The sequence below is a fragment of the Triticum dicoccoides genome, chromosome 3B (assembly GCF_002162155.2).
Source record: "Triticum dicoccoides isolate Atlit2015 ecotype Zavitan chromosome 3B, WEW_v2.0, whole genome shotgun sequence".
In the NCBI taxonomy this organism is placed as follows: Eukaryota; Viridiplantae; Streptophyta; class Magnoliopsida; order Poales; family Poaceae; genus Triticum; species Triticum dicoccoides.
The window spans coordinates 189,296,272-189,312,054 of record NC_041385.1 but is presented as its reverse complement, the minus strand read 5'-3'; the positions used below and the strand labels follow the sequence as shown (position 1 = coordinate 189,312,054).

The 15,783-nt window shown below is 46.7% G+C and overlaps 2 protein-coding genes across 3 annotated transcripts; both read right to left on the bottom strand.

Annotated features, from left to right (window-relative positions):
* Nucleotides 1-7,854: 7,854 nt before the first annotated feature.
* On the bottom strand, nt 7,855-8,533 carry LOC119275475. Its single transcript, XM_037556326.1, has one exon. It carries the CDS (start codon nt 8,434-8,436, stop codon nt 8,188-8,190), a length of 249 nt encoding a protein of 82 aa, XP_037412223.1. The 5' UTR covers nt 8,437-8,533; the 3' UTR covers nt 7,855-8,187.
* A 1,642-nt stretch (nt 8,534-10,175) lies between these two features.
* On the bottom strand, nt 10,176-14,492 carry LOC119275474. 2 transcript variants are annotated; one of them, XM_037556325.1, is made up of 5 exons: nt 14,327-14,492; nt 13,007-13,168; nt 12,846-12,888; nt 11,058-12,734; nt 10,176-10,811 (listed from the first exon to the last, which is right to left on the bottom strand). In XM_037556325.1, coding segments are annotated over exons 3-5 (2,091 nt in total). In that variant the 5' UTR covers nt 12,847-12,888; nt 13,007-13,168; nt 14,327-14,492; the 3' UTR covers nt 10,176-10,398. The 2 variants fall into 2 exon arrangements, with proteins under 2 accessions (XP_037412222.1, XP_037412221.1); XM_037556324.1 differs by lacking the exon at nt 13,007-13,168.
* Between the last annotated feature and the right edge of the window lie 1,291 nt (nt 14,493-15,783).

The window sequence follows — 15,783 nt, the reverse complement described above, 5'->3', positions numbered from 1 at the left end:
CCCCCGCTGCCCCCGTCCCTACGAATCACGGTGAGACCCCATGCCTCTTCTTTCTTTGTCCCCCTGCCGCAGGTGCGCCGCCGCGCCCCGGCTCCCCTGATGCTGCTCCTCTGCCGCTCGGGCCCGCTCTTTGCCGGCCCCTCACTCCGTCTTCCCCCACGCTGGCCGGCCACCGCTGCCGCCCTGGCCACTGGCCTCGCCCCGCTCCTGCACACCCTGCGCCGACGAGGCCGCCACACTCGCAGCCAACTCCGGCGCTCCGACCCCGCGCCCTGCTCCCCTCGCCATAGTCCCGCACCCCCGTCGCCTCCCCTGGACGGCGTCGTGGGCGCCAGTGGCCGCGCCGTTGGTCTCGCCGGAAGCCAGCGCTCGGGCTCCCTATCGGGCACTCGTGGCCGTGCCCCTGCGCCCACGCCGCCCTATGCCTGTTAAGGCCCCTAGGACCAATGAAAAGTGGGGCCCGCCCCAGAACGATTAAAAAAGGGAAATTAAAAATAAATAAATAAATAATAAGTAAATAAAAATGTTAACTAATTAATTAATTAACTTAATTAATCTTGTTTAATTAGACTAATTAAACATTAGTTACTTATTTAGCTAATTAAACTAGTTAATAGGTTAATTAGGTTATTGTACCTATGACATGCGGGACCCACACGTCAGCGACCCAGTCAACGCCTCTGTTGACTGCTGACGTCATGATGACGCCAGCAAACACTATTCTGGATAATGATGAATTAAATTAATTAATTAAATTCTAAAAATGATTTAAAACTTTTAAAATTAATATAAAATAAACCGTAGCTCAGATGAAAATACTTTGTACATGAAAGTTGCTCAAAACGACGAGACGAATCCAATGACGCAGCCCGTTCGTCCGCCACACATCCCTAGCATAGCGAACATGCAACTTCCCCCCTTCGGTTCATTTGTCCGAAAACGCGAAACACCGGGGATACTTTCCGGATGTTTCCCCCCTTCACCGGTATCACCTACTACCGCGTTAGGGCACACCAAACACCGCGTTTTGTCTTGTTACGCTTTCTGATGCTTTGATTGCTCTGTTATTTATTGTGTTCCCTCTCCGTTACTTCTTTCCGATAGACCCCGAGACTGCCGGCGACCCCCAGTTCGACTACGGCGTTGATGATCCCTCCTTCTTGCCAGAGCAACCAGGCAAGCCCCCCCTGATCACCAGATATCGCCTATTCTTCTCTATACTACTTGCATTAGAGTAGTGTAGCATGTTACTACTTTCGGTTAATCCTATTCTGTTGCATAGCCTGTCATTGTTGCTACATTTGTTACCTTTACCTGCTATCCTAATGCTTAGTATAGGATGCTAGTGTTCCATCAGTGGCCCTACACTCTTGTCCGTCTGCCATGCTATACTACTGGGCTGTGATCACTTTGGGAGGTGATCACGAGCATATGCTATATACCTTATACTGTTACATTACTTATGATACTGTTCGGAGATGGGGGCTGAAGGGGTAGGTGGCTCCATCCCGGTAGAGGTGGGCCTGGGTTCCCGACGTCCCCCGACTGTTACTTTTTGGCGGAGCGACAGGGCAGGTTGAGTACACCTAGGAGAGAGGTGGGCCTGGCCCTGGTCGGCGTTCGCGGATACTTCAATTAACATGCTTAACGAGATCTTGGTATTTGATATGAGTCTGGCCACTGGCCTATACGCACTAACCAACTACGCGGGAACAATTATGGGCACTCGTCGTCGTGGTATCAGCCGAAGCCTTCTAGACATCAGCGACTGAGCGGTGCGCGCCGGATTGGACTGGAACGCCTGCTCTTGTATTAGGGAAGCTAGGTCTGCTTCCGGCCGCCCATGCAACGTGTAGGTGTGTAATGGGTGATGGGCCTAGACCCCTGCGCCATAGGAGTTAGACCGCCGTGTTGACCTCTCTGTTAGGCCTAGGTGGGGCTGCAATGTGTTGATCTTCCGAGGCCGGGCATGATCCAGGAAAGTGTGTCCAGCCAAATGGGATCGAGCGTGTTGGGTTATGTGGTGCACCCCTGCAGGGAAGTTGATCTATTCGAATAGTCGTGTACCTCGGTAGAAGTACGACCCGGAGTTGTACCTTCACCTTATGACAACTAGAACGGGATACTTAATAAAACACACCCAAACAAGTTCTAGAGACATCCCGGTGATTGCTTTCCCACAAGGCGACGAGGGGAGGATCGCCGAGTAGGATTATGCTATGCGCTACTACTTGGAGGACTTCAATCTACTCTCTTCTACATGCAGCAAGACGGAGGCTGTCAGAAGCGTAGTCTTCGATAGGACTAGCTATCCCCCTCTTATTCTGGCATTCTGCAGTTCAGTCCATCGATATTGCCTCTTTACACATATACCCATGCATATGTAGTGTAGATCCTTGCTTGCGAGTACTTTGGATGAGTACTCACAATTGCTTTTCTCCCTCTTTTTCCCCTTCCATTCTACCTGGTTGTCGCAACCAGATGCTGGAGCCCAGGAGCTTGCCGCCACCGTCGACAACGACTCCTACTACACCAGAGGTGCCTACTACGTGCAGGCCGCTGATGACGACCAGGAGTAGTTTAGGAGGATCCCAGGCAGGAGGCCTGCGCCTCTTTCAATCTGTATCCTAGTTTGTGCTAGCCTTCTTAAGGCAAACTTGTTTAACTTATGTCTGTACTCAGATATTGTTGCTTCCGCTGACTCGTTGATGTTCGAGCACTTGTATTCGAGCCCTCGAGGCCCCTGGCTTGTAATATGATGCTTGTATGACTTATTTTACTTTTAGAGTTGTATTGCGATATCTTCTCGTGAGTCCCTGATCTTGATCGTACACATTTGCGTGCATGATTAGTGTAAGATTGAATCAGGGGCGTCACAGAAAACTCAATCCATTACAAGAGAGTAGAGGGGGAGAAACATCATAAGATCCAACTATAATAGCAAAGCTCGCGATACATCAAGATCGTATCACCTCAAGAACACGAGAGAGAGATCAAACACATAGCTACTGGTACATACCCTTAGCCCCGAGGGTGAACTACTCCCTCATCGTCATGGAGAGCACCGGGATGATGAAGATGGCCACCGGTGAGGGATCCCCCCTCCGGTAGGGTGCCGGAACAGGGTCCCGATTGGTTTATGGTGGCTACAGAGGCTTGCGGCGGCGGAACTCCCGATCTATTGTTGTCTTCAATGTTTTTAGGGTATATGGAGATATATAGGTGAAATAAGTCGGTTAGGGGAGCCACGAGGGGCCCACAAGGGTGGAGGGCACACCCAGGGGGGTGGGCGTGCCCCCTGCCTCGTGGCCTCCTTGAAGCTTCCCTGACTTCAGCTCCACGTCTCCTGGATCACGTTCGTTCCAAAAAGCACGCTCCCGAAGGTTCCATTCCGTTTGGACTCCGTTTGATATTCCTTTTCTTCGAAACACTGAAATAGGCAAGAAAACAACAATATGGGTTGGGCCTCCAGTTAATAGGTTAGTCCCAAAAATAATATAAAAGTGTATAATAAAGCCCATAAACATCCAAAAATAGATAATATAATAGCATGAATGCTTCATAAATTATAGATACGTTCGAGATGTATCACCGGCATTCTCCCTTTTCATGTAAACCTTATAAAATAAGAGTGAAAATGCATAAGTATTGTGATATAATGTGTAATGATAGCTCATAATGCAATAAATATTAATATAAAAGCATGATGCAAAATGGACGTATCAACTACGTGCATTGGAAATGAAAGAACTGACCGAAGGCTTTACAAGGGCAATATCAGGGTCATGTTAAGAAGCCCACCATCATTCTTGAAGCAGTTGCATCACAGAATCTTTGGATTTGTCACGCTTTATTTGGCATTCCCGGGTCTCACAATGACATCAGTATGCTGCAGTGATCACTATTGTTTGCAAGGCTGACTGAAGGAAAAGCTCCTCCTTGGTACTATAGTGTCAATGGATATGCGTACAACATGGGATACTATCTGGTTGACTGTATCTATCCTTTGTGGGATATAATTGTCAGCACCATCTCTAACCCAGTTGGTCAGAAAAATGCTCACTTTGCCCAAAGATAAGAAGTAGCTAGAAAGGATGTCGAGAGGACATTTGAAGTTCTCTGTTGGATCATTTTGCAGTTGTTTGTGGACCTTCTAAACAATGGGATCCGGAGACGTTGTGAGAGGTGATGACATGTTGTGATATCATGCACAACATGATCGTCGAACATGAGGGTGACGATGCTGTCGCAACTCTGGAATTCGAGAACATTGGTGATCCTATCCAACTTCCAAACCAGAATCCGGCCACATTTGAAGAGTTTATTCAAATGCACCAACAAATTCAGCATCGATCAACTCACGAGCTGCTGAAGGAAGATCTGATTGATCATCAGTGGGCAGTTAAAGGGGAAAACAATGTTGGGGTATAATATTTGATTTTTTTAATTTGAACTACTATTGCATGCGGCTATTTGAACATCTGTACCCTTTGTATATGATGACCCACAAATATAGGGGATCTATCGTAGTCCTTTCGATAAGTAAGAATGTAGAACCCAATGAGGAGCAGAAGGAAATGACAAGCAGTTTTAGGCAAGGTATTTTTTGCAGGCATTAAAATTGTAGGTAACAAATAATTTGATAGCAAACTAATTTGTAACAAGCAAGTAATAGTAACGGTAACAAAAGTGCAGCAAGGTAGCCCAATCCTTTTTGTAGCAACGGACAGGCTGTAACAATCTTTTATAATAAGCAAAACATTCTTGAGGACACACGGGAATTTCATCTAGCCACTTTAATCATGTTTGTTTGATTTGCGTTCACTACTTTGACAATTTTATATGTGGGTGGACCGGTGCTTGGGTGATATTCTTACTTGAAAATCTTCCCACTTATGATTAACCCCTCTCACAAGCATCCGCGACTACGAAAAAAGAATTAAGATAAAATTTAACCATAACACTAAACATATGGATCCAAATCAGCCCCTTACGGAATAGCGCATAAACTAGGGTTTAAGCTTCTATCACTCTAGCAACCCATCATCTAATAACTACTCCATAATGCATTCCTTTAGGCCCAAGGATGGTGAAGTGTCATGTAGTCGACATTCACATAACACCACTAAGGGAATCAACAACATACATATCATCCAAATATCGAACGAATACCAAATTCACATGATTACTTATGACAAGACTTCTCCCATGTCCTCAAGAACAAAAGTAACTACTCACAAAACATATTCATGCTCAAGATCAGAGGGGTATTGAATAGAATAATAGATCTGAACATATGATCTTCCACCAAATAAACCAACTAATATCAACTACAAGATGTAATCAACACTACTAGCAACCCACAGGTACCAATCTGAGGTTTTGATACAAAGATTGAATACAAGAGATGAACTAGTGTGTGAGATGAGATGGTGATATTGAAGATGCTGATGAATATTGACCCTCCCGTGATGAGAAGGTTGTTGGTGATGTCGATGGCTTTGATTTCCCCCTCCCGGAGGGAAGTATCCCCGGCGGAATCTCTCCGCCAAGGAGCAAAAGTGTTCCTGCCTCAAGTTCTGCCTCAAGACGGCGGTGCTCCATCCCTGAAGTCCTCTCCTTATTTTTTTCTAGGGAAAATGGGCTTACATACCAGAAGATGGGCACCGGAGGCTGGCGAGGGGCCCCACTACCCACCAGGGCGCCCAGGGGGGTAGGCGTGCCCTGGTGCCTAGTGGGCACCTGGGTGGCCCCTCTGGTACTTCTTTTCTTCAATAATTTTTATATATTCCAAAATAAATCGCTGTAAAATTTTAGCTCATTTGGAGATGTGCATAATAGGTATCTCTGCCATACATTTTTCAGGTCCAGAATTCCAGCTCCCGGTAATCTCCCTCTTTGTGTATATTTTGCATATTATGAGAGAAAAGACATTAGAATTGCTCCACAAAGTGTTATGTTGATTGAAAACACTATAAATAACAGTAAGAAACATGATGCAAAATGGACATATCAGTATGCGATTATTTGATCGTGCAAACTTAAAAAAATAAGGAAGGTCGGATGTATGTGACTATGGCTGGATGGCGTCTTCCCCCATCCATGTCCACGGACTGGTCCCCTCTTCCACGGATAGATGCAGGAGGGAATTTGCGGGTTGCCGTTCGAGATGCCCTTAAAGCATCTACAAAGGAGCCTCTGTCCATCCCAAACAACGACTGGCTAGCGCCCGGACAAAAAAATGTCACCTAATCGAACCTGACAAACTCAGTCCAAACGTCTGGCCTGGCTGACACCCCCAATACCCAACTCATATGTAGGACGGATATGAGACGCTTGAACGTGTCTGCTATATCGGACTTAATGGCAGGGGCCCGCGCCAAATCTCTTGAAGACGTCCTCGTCCTTGCCCAACCTACCATGTTTCTCTTCTCTTTTCTCCCTCGACCGCACAGCTACCACTGTAGCCCTATCACCATCATTGCTCCATCATCGTCCCCAACCCACGACGCCTCTTTCCCTATCCGTCCTCCACATTTGTTGTCGGCAATGGTGAGTTCGTTTTAGGCTTGATTGGTGGCATGGTGGCTCATCTTTATGCTCCTCTTTCTCTGTTTTATTTTCTTACTATGCTGATAGTTTCATCGCAAAACTTTTTCTTAATAATTGGGATCTGGGTCTTCGACGTGTGCTCTCTCCTGACGAGTTGGAGAACCGACACTGTCTTGCTACCATCTCTCCCACGCTCTCGGAGTCGGTGGATTCGATGATCCAGCCTCATACTGCTTCTGGTTGTTTTACAGTTAAATCTCTTTATTTCGGATTGATAGAGGGTTCTGCTACTACCAAGTTCAGAGATGTGTGGCGTCCTAGAGTTGCTCTCAAAATTAAAACCTTCATGTGTCAAGCTATCATAAGCGCATTGGCCCTGATTTTGATCTTTGTGTATTGTGTGATGCTCTGACGGACTCCTAAATGTGACTTAGCCATCATGTTCTGGTGTTGCATTTTGTCGTATGTAACATGGGAGCCCACCTCTTCCAATGAACTCCGATTGCTGACTAGGTCTTTATCGAGGCAGATCAGGTGTTTATTTTGGTTCTTTTTTTGCTACATGTTGGGTCTTATGGACTACCATAAACAAGTTTACTGTTTGTTCAAATTAATATTCTTTCTACAACAATGGAAATCAATCGAATCATTGACCAAGGAGAGTGACCTAGAGGATACGGAGCTGCTGATCTCGCACGTTCGTGCCATGGCGTTCTCTCTTTCTCAGCAGGATCTAGTTTCTCCGGCCTAGGGTCTAGTTATGACTTTCTCTTGAATTGCTTCTTTTGTGCATAGTTAGTGGGCATCTTAGAGCATGGTTAATAATACAAGCAATGGTCGGCTATAAAAAGTTGTTATGTCATCTAGAGCCAACACATAGTCGGCATGTACAATAGTAAATTTTAGATGTGTACTATTTTATTAGAAGTTAGCCCACCTTACAACCTCAGAAAGCGTCTTGGGTGTCGTGTTGCAGCCGACTACTAACCATTGCAACAATATAATATTCTAATTCTTATAGCCTACTTATGTCATCTTATTGTACTTATTCTTACTGTGTTTTTGCTGTTTTTGCTGCATGTGGAGTGTCCAAAACCTGTTAACCCGTGTATGGTCCGGTGTTAGGCTGTTGGATGTACGGATGAATTCTACATGTTAACCTTTATAAAGTCATCAAGTGCATACCTTTTCTCTCAAACGAAAAGTATTGCGCGTTTTTATTGCCATCTACGTATACATTATTTGGAGTATTAAAGTTCACATGATCATACACAAACTTCAAGAACAAAATATACACATGCATGACCAAGTTCAAAGCCACCAGTAAACCAACCTGTGATTGGATGGTTAGAGGGACAATGACGATGACTTCGTAAATTTTAAAATGACATGTCGGCTTAGTCTCTCGAAGGTGCTCATAAGGCATGATGTATGAGCGCTTACCTCTGTAGTGATGTTTAAAAAGGAAGTTCAAAGCAACCACAAAGACACCCCAGAACTCTTGCGAGAACGATACAATCACGATACGAGTTCTACACGACATCGCCGGAAGGAATGAGCAGCAAAACTGCCGCTGCAAACTTACATATACCAGCCGGGAAATACTAGCAAAGGATGACAAAGACGCGCGTGGCTTCAGAAATAGGGGAAGCGCGCCATCATGGCCGTCGGCGAGCTGGACTCCTTGCAGAGGGAGTCGAGCTTCCACCCGGGCAGGGAGACGGCGCCGGGGCGCTCCTTGCTGGCCGGGGAAGGCGAGCCCGGGCTGATGGGCTCCTTGCTCGCCGCCTTCACCGCCTCGACGGCGCCACCGCCACCGGCCGCCGCCGGCCTAGGCGCCGGGACGATGGTTATCTCCGGCGTCCGGCTGCTGCTCCCTTCCATCTCCCCGCTTCCTATGCTGTGGATGAACCTGGAGGATTTTCTTGCGCGCTTTGGAAGTGTCGAACTGGTGTGCTGCACTACTGCCTTCAGTGCAGTCTGCTTGCCTTGCCTTTATGCCATTTTTATTGAGAGGCGGAGATGGCGATGTTTTTTTTTTCCTAACAAACAACTGATTTAGTTGTCTTCTTTATTGTTGGGAGAGGATAAGATCAAGACGTAAGACGTAGTCGGATAAGACCGATCACGACATCGTCATCGGTCGACTTGGAATTGTTTCTCGAGACATTGATGAGCGGACAGTGCACGTCGACAAAGACCAGTGGCCTCACCTACGTGGTTGGCTCAACCTACCCTCTTTCCCTAGTTATCTTGTAAATTTAGTTTTCATGAATATACACGCCGTAATTGTTCACAAAATATCTTCCCTGTGATATTTTTGTCAGAATTCCAGTTCCATGGTCTATACTCTGATTCTCAAGCTTCACAGAATTGTCGGCAGAACATCATTCATACTCAAGGGAAAATGAAATGGCCATCAAAGTTTTCATTATCATGGCCCCTACTCTACTCCAGTTTCTTCTGCTAATTAAAGCCTAAACATGAGTAACAGGTTACAGGTACGATTCACCTTGACATGAATCTACAATCTACGTAGTCCACTAAGAGTGTGTTTGGTTGCGGAACGAAGTGTAATGAAATGTCATGGTTCCATTCCACTAGAATGGGTCGATTCCGTCTCTATGTTTGCTTGAGCACAATAGATAGAATGAAATGGTTACATTTCGGTGTTTGGTTGGAGAGATTGAATTGAATGAATTTGGTTCCGCTCACAATAATTTATAACTCCACTCGCAAGCATAAATAGTTTTGAACAACATTTGAATTTCGCAATGATTTATCATTGAAATATATAACCTGATATTTGATTGTTTATATACAAAAAATGGTAGTCACAACAACTTTTCAGAAAATAAATAACAAATGTTGATGAAGCACAAAATCTAGATCATAAAGTATTAATGACAACAAAAATTGTTACTACCGGTCTCAACACAGAGCACACAAAGCTAGCATTAATCAAGTTGAGTACTACTAATTATTGGATGGAGAATGCCAAGTTAGAAAGAGCCAATCGAAGAAGCTTGCTCTTGCCGCCGCTGATGATTCTCTTGCTGCTTGCCGAACTGGCTGCTCCCTGGTTGGTGCTGCTACCGCCAAGGTGTGTGGATGCCACCGGCCGGCTAGCTGCCGGGAAGGAGACGAGCCGAGCCGACCGCCGCTTATCTGCTCTGCTTCCCAACAAATCGGCTGCATCTAACCTGCCATCGTTGCTGCTGGGTGAGAGGAACGGGAGGAGGGAGCAATCTGCTGCTGCTTGACGAGAGAGAGACGGGGGAGGAGCCGTCGTTCCAGAGGGCGAGCCGAGGGAGAGGCCGGATCTGAGAGGGAGCCGCCCCGTCCTTTCCCAGATCCTTGGTCGAGGGGCAGGAGACGCGGTGAAGTTGCATCTCCGACGAGGGGAAGGAGACGCCGGCAAGGCTGCATATCCAATTGCGGCGAGGGGGTGCCGTAGAGGAGGGGGAGGTGTATGGCCGCCGCCATGCCCATCGAGGGAGAGGGAGAGGGAGAGGGAGCGGGGCGCCGCGCAGGACGCCTTCCTCGTTGGTGAGTGGGGGACGACGCGAGAGAGACGCGTTCCGCGTGGTCCGGCCAATTTGGAGGAACCACCCGGTTCGGCATACAGGGGGAATATTCCTCTCCAGGGAACCAGTGCGTTTTGTTCCCTTTTTCAACTAAACACAGGAATCGCTCCCAGGTGCAGGTCCGACCCGTTACATTCCACTTCATTTCCTGAACCAAACACACCCTAAAGACCAACCAAATAAAGATCAGAACACATGCAGCGAACACCGCCCCTTCAACACAGTGAGCACTCGAACAGCAGAATTCGCCAACTGTCTGTCATAAGCCGAAAAGATCGTTGGTGCCAAAGATGGATCCACCAAACTGTCTGGTGTTCAAGTCTCCACCATCCAGGGCCGACGGGAACCTGTCGAGCCACTGGGTCAGGCTCGGACCGTCCGAATCCTCCACCCATGGTGAGGTCATGTCGATATCGTCCAGCGCGATCGGATCCCCCTCTCCTTTCTTCTTCGCCGTCGTTTTGGAGTCGGAGTGGAGCGTGAGATTGTAGTGCACATAGGCTTGGTCGGCCAGTGCCTCCTTGTTCAACTTGTTGCGCTTCTCGGAGTGGCTCTGCAGGATGATGGTCCAGTCCCTTTGGAAGGTCAGGGTGCTGCAGACCTGACTCACTATTCTGACGGCACAGTGTTGTAATGCTGGCGCTGAATCGCCATATTGTTCCCACCACATCCCTGAAGAAGCAAAAAAGGTCATTGGAATAAATCCAAATTAAGGGAAATGGAGCAGAGCGTCGTGATTGTGCATGAAAGACACATAAGATGACTTTGCAGCAACTTCAACTAATATCGCTAAACTGAAACTACGATTATGGGGTGCGACAACTAAGTGTCAATATATCTAGTGCTTAGAGGGGCTCAAAACACAGAAGCACTCAGGAGGTATTTAAAGTACAAAATTTCAGTGCAAAAGGGAGAAACCTGGGGAGGTGTTGTTGCGGGCCTCTTTAGCAATGTTAGAGGCGAACATTCCTTGTGCCTTGCGAAAAGCATGCAGTTCCGAAGTGATACCCTGCCTTTGGTCTGGGGCTGTGAGCACTTTATCCAGGACATGGTAGAACTCCTCCTTGATAGTAGTGAAAAATTTGACTTCTGGATTATACTGGATGCTTGGGTTCAGAAAAGCAGCTGCTGAATGAAGAGGCGAATGCAGCTCCACCAGCCATTTCTGCTCCACAATATCCAGAAATGACTTGCATTTGCCTTCATCCATTATGTAGTATGTTCTAATAGAATCCATCACCTTTGTCATAGACTCGTATATATAACCAATGGCGGCCTTGCCTCCTGAGACATCCCTCATGACCCTCAGTAGAGGTTCTGAAACAGCCGCTATCTCTTCGACTGCTCGCCAAAACTCATCGTCACTGAGGATCTCAATGCAGGAAATACTTAGAGATCTATTTGCATATGGAGAAGATACATACTCAGAGCTGTGAAACATTTGCTTCAGCTTTGATCTGTGCTTCAACAGTGACTGCAGAGTCAGGAAATCTGAAACAGATTTTGTAATCCCTGAGCAAACAAGCTCCTGCCCTGCCATACACCTCCTCATAAGATCAAGAACCCAGTTGTTGTTGTAGACAAATCGTGTGATTGTTTGTGCTTGACATATGCATTGGTTAACCCAATCAATCTTGGAAAAGTCATCCAACATTGAGTTTACACAAAACGAAGTGCAGGGAGACCAGAAAATGGTGTTGTAGTTCTGCATGATGAGTTTATCAATATTACCGTAGTTTATGTTCCTATCACTAATAATCTGAACAACATTATCTGGACCAATCTCCTGAATCACTTCATCAAAGAGCTCATACATCCCTCTGTGATTTTTTATGTGTGGAGAAGCATCTACTGTTTTGAGGAAGAATGTCCCTAGTGGAGAAGAGACAGAGAAGTTGATTAGGGCTTTCAATTTGTTGTCAGTCCACGAATCGGCTAATATAGTACAGCCTGTAGTTACCCAATCCTTTTTGATCTCTTGCGTTCTCTGCAAAACCTCTGACTTGAGCTTTTGAAGCCATTTTGTTCTCAAAACATCGGCTGATGGCCCTTGGAATTCCTGCCCAAGAAGTGTGTCCATCATATGCCTGTATGAAATGGAGTCTGCAATACTATAGTCCAACTTATTCTCAAAAAAGAATTCAGCAATGCACCGTTCCACTTCCAATCCTGAAGCCGGACGGGGCTTGGTGGCAGCACCAGATAGTCTAAGTACCGGAGCAGGCACTTCCAGGCCAAGGAGCTGACTCGGCTCGAATGCAGGAATAATAGCAGGCGAAGTAGGCAACCCTGGGGAGGAAGGCTGAGATGGAAGTTCCCGTGTTCTTTTCGGAAGCACCGACAGTTCAGCAACACGTTTTCTCTTGAGAAGCTCGAGCTCCCTGTGTGATTCCTTGGCTTCTATGAGAGCGATCACCTTTTCCCTGACATCATCCGTCACCCTGACGCAAGGGTTGACGCCTTTGCTCGGAATTTGAGACAGATGAAACTTGAACCTGCTTATTCCGCCATTGATAACCTTCTGGCAGAATCTGCACCGAACCCTGTTCCCGTCCAGCTTGTCGCCGTACTCCCAGCAGGCATCCTTCTCCCGCACTGAAGCAGTATATAGCAAATGATCACAAAACAGAAATGTAGCACACCAACGTTTGTCATCATAGGAAAGATTCAAGTTATACGTGGTGGAACTGAGAGAAGGAACAATACTTTATGGCGAAGCAGGAGACTGGAGGCGACTTCAAGTTGATATCTGCAGGGGAATTAAAGGTATGAATTACTAAGGCCTGCTGCTTATGATGTAACTGAGTAATCTGGGTAACTAGCAGCTGGATGTATTGCAAGTAGAAGCTCAAAAAGCGAAAGAGGACCGTGTCAATTGAACTGTTGGAACCATGACATCTCAGTGTGCATGTAACTATGTGCATACAATGCAACACAACCAATTCAGTGTTACATCTTCATTCATTAACATCTCCGCATAGCCAATGCGGAAAAATGTTTTGTATACCCATCAGCGAAGTCACTAGTGCCTGAAAGTTTGAGAATACATGCCACAATCATGACTTTCATGTTATACCATATACATATAGTGATTGCACAAGACGTACAGGGAAATAATTCCAGTTACAATTTTTCTTCATAATGGCCTGATGTCACAAATTACGCAGGAGCTAAATATGGGAAGGGATAACAGAATATCCTAACACTCCCCCGGAGACACAACGGGAGATTTTCGGATGTTGAGGCTGGACCGAAAGTCCGAGAACAAGGGGGACAGCCATCCATTGGTGAATATGTAACTGTCAGGAGGAAGGCACGTGGAGCGCACGATTGTGTCCAAGGGCAACACAATCGAAGCGGTTCTTGACCGAGCGCTGAAGCCAAGAACCTAGCCGTTGTCAACACCGTTGCCGAAGCCAACTGGCTTCATCAACTCATGTCAGAACTGCATCACCCCCTACCCCGGGGCCGTTGTCATCTTTTGCAACAACGTCAGCACGGTCCAAACCCGGTTCAGCATCAGCAACCGTTCCTGAACTGGGTTCGTAGACATGTAGACCGTACTGACGTTGTCGCTAAAGATCACAGTGGCCCGAGGTAGGGGAATAACAGTGTTGTACTACCTCCGTCCGGGTTTACAAGTCCCTTTTGCATTTGCGCCAAAATTTGACCATAGACTTAACTAGCAAAATTTAAATTGAATATTACAAAATTTATATCACTAAATTTGTATTCAGAATAAGTTTACAATCAAAATTTGACACAAAATACTAGGGGAGCTAATAAACCCGAAGGTAGTACAACATTTGGGCATTTGACAAGCTGCTACTACTTCTTGAATCCAGCCCAATCCAAGAAATGAGGCTCCGGTAACGCTCTCAGGTCTGATGGTCGTATGTATCGCTGCTCTGGCAATTCATCAGCCAGAGTATCAGCGGCGGAAATGGAAACAAAGTCGATTCCTTTGATTTCTTTACCATTTGTTCCCTCAGACCAACCCAAACTTCCAGACCAGTTCGAGTTTCCAATACTTCAAAAGGGTTATGCTAGTAATTTCTTTTCACTGCGGATCGGCGAAATAATCGCTCCGACTCGCGAGGAATAATCTACTTGAAGGAATAAAGCGAGATCCGAGTTCTTCAAGCTTGCTTGTGTAGATCGCGGAAGGGGACGGGGGGGCTGCTAACCTGAGCTGCGTGGAGCGATTTAGCTTGGGGTATTTCTCCTCTCTTCTCCCCGATTTATCGTCTCCTGGTCGGGAGGAGGCTCGGCCGCCGCGGCGTCGCGAGCGGAGCCGTGCTGCAGTGGGGGAGAAGAGCGTGAGAGATGTATACGCTTGGGGAAGGGGGGATGCCGTGGGCTGCGAGTACGCAACGCGAGATACCACGATATGGGTCTATAATAAGAGAGGAAAAAAGATACCACGAGATGGACTGGCCCGTCTCGTCCCCGTGTGCTATGGAGCTCGAACTGAGTAATCGAAACGTACAAGTGCTTTATTGCACATCTAAATCGAGCATAAAAAAGATACTGACACGAATTTTCATATAAGATCAATGACAGAGAACTTAGATGTGCAATACGTATGGCACTGCTTTAGCAAAATTGAATCTAAAACGCCCGCAAACCGTCTAAATCGATATGTTTGAATGTTTTTTCCAATCCATCGTGGTGCCGTAAATGTCCGACTACGCGTTTTGGGTGTATAAATTTCTGTAAATTGGATACAGAGCTAGGGGATGTTCGCGGGAGTCCGGATCTCCATCACGTAGGACTTCGATGATCCTGGCCCACCCAAAACCCTATCCGGAGCCTGTGCATTGGCCATACCCGCACTCTTTCGCGCCAAAGCCCGCACATTCTCACCCTTCCCATTTGACCGTCACCATCATCTACCCACGTTGCAGCCCCTTTCACCGCCCGCCGCCACATGGATCCATTTGTATTGTTACCAGGGACGGAGAGGGAGGATCCAATGGTGGCGGCCGCCCGAAAGATCAACTCGGCGACTCGCAATGTGCGCCATGGGCAAGGAGAAAGCGGCTTTGGAGCCAGCCACTCATACATCTTCGACTTATCTATAATTTTTATTGTTTCATATCATTGTATTATCAATCTTGTATGCTTCATATGCAATGTTATATCATTTTTGGGAACTAACCTATTAACCCAGTGCCTAGTGTGAGTTGTTGTGTTCTGCATGTTCTTGGTTTTACAGAAAATACCTACCAAACAGAGTCCAAACATAAAAAAAATTGACGCTTTTTTCTGGACCAGGAGGGACCCTAGAAGCTTCGGGGGAGGACTAGAAGCCAGCCGAGGAGACGACAAGACAACAGGGCGCGCCTAGGGGGTAAGCGCGCCTTGATGTCTTGTGGGCCCCTTGTGGCTCCGTCTGACCTAATTCCAGCGCTATAAATTCTCAAATATTGCAAAAATAAAAACAGATCAAGACCCGAAACAATTATTCAGCCGCCGCAAGCCTTTACTCTTCCGTGATCCCATCTGGAGGCCTCCGCCGGTACTCTGTCGAAGGAGGAATCGATCACGGAGGGCTTCTACATCAACCTTGTTGCACCTCCGATGATGTGTGAGTAGTTCCCTACAGGACCTATGTGGCTCCTCTCTCTCTCTCTCTCTCTCT

Coding starts and splice junctions, on each gene's coding strand:
- LOC119275475 (XM_037556326.1), bottom strand. CDS start 8,436: ATGGAAGGGAGCAGCAGCCGGACGCCGGAGATAACCATCGTCCCGGCG.
- LOC119275474 (XM_037556325.1), bottom strand. Junction 10,812..11,057: donor CCGCAACAACACCTCCCCAG/GTTTCTCCCTTT, acceptor TTGCTTCTTCAG/GGATGTGGTGGGAACAATAT.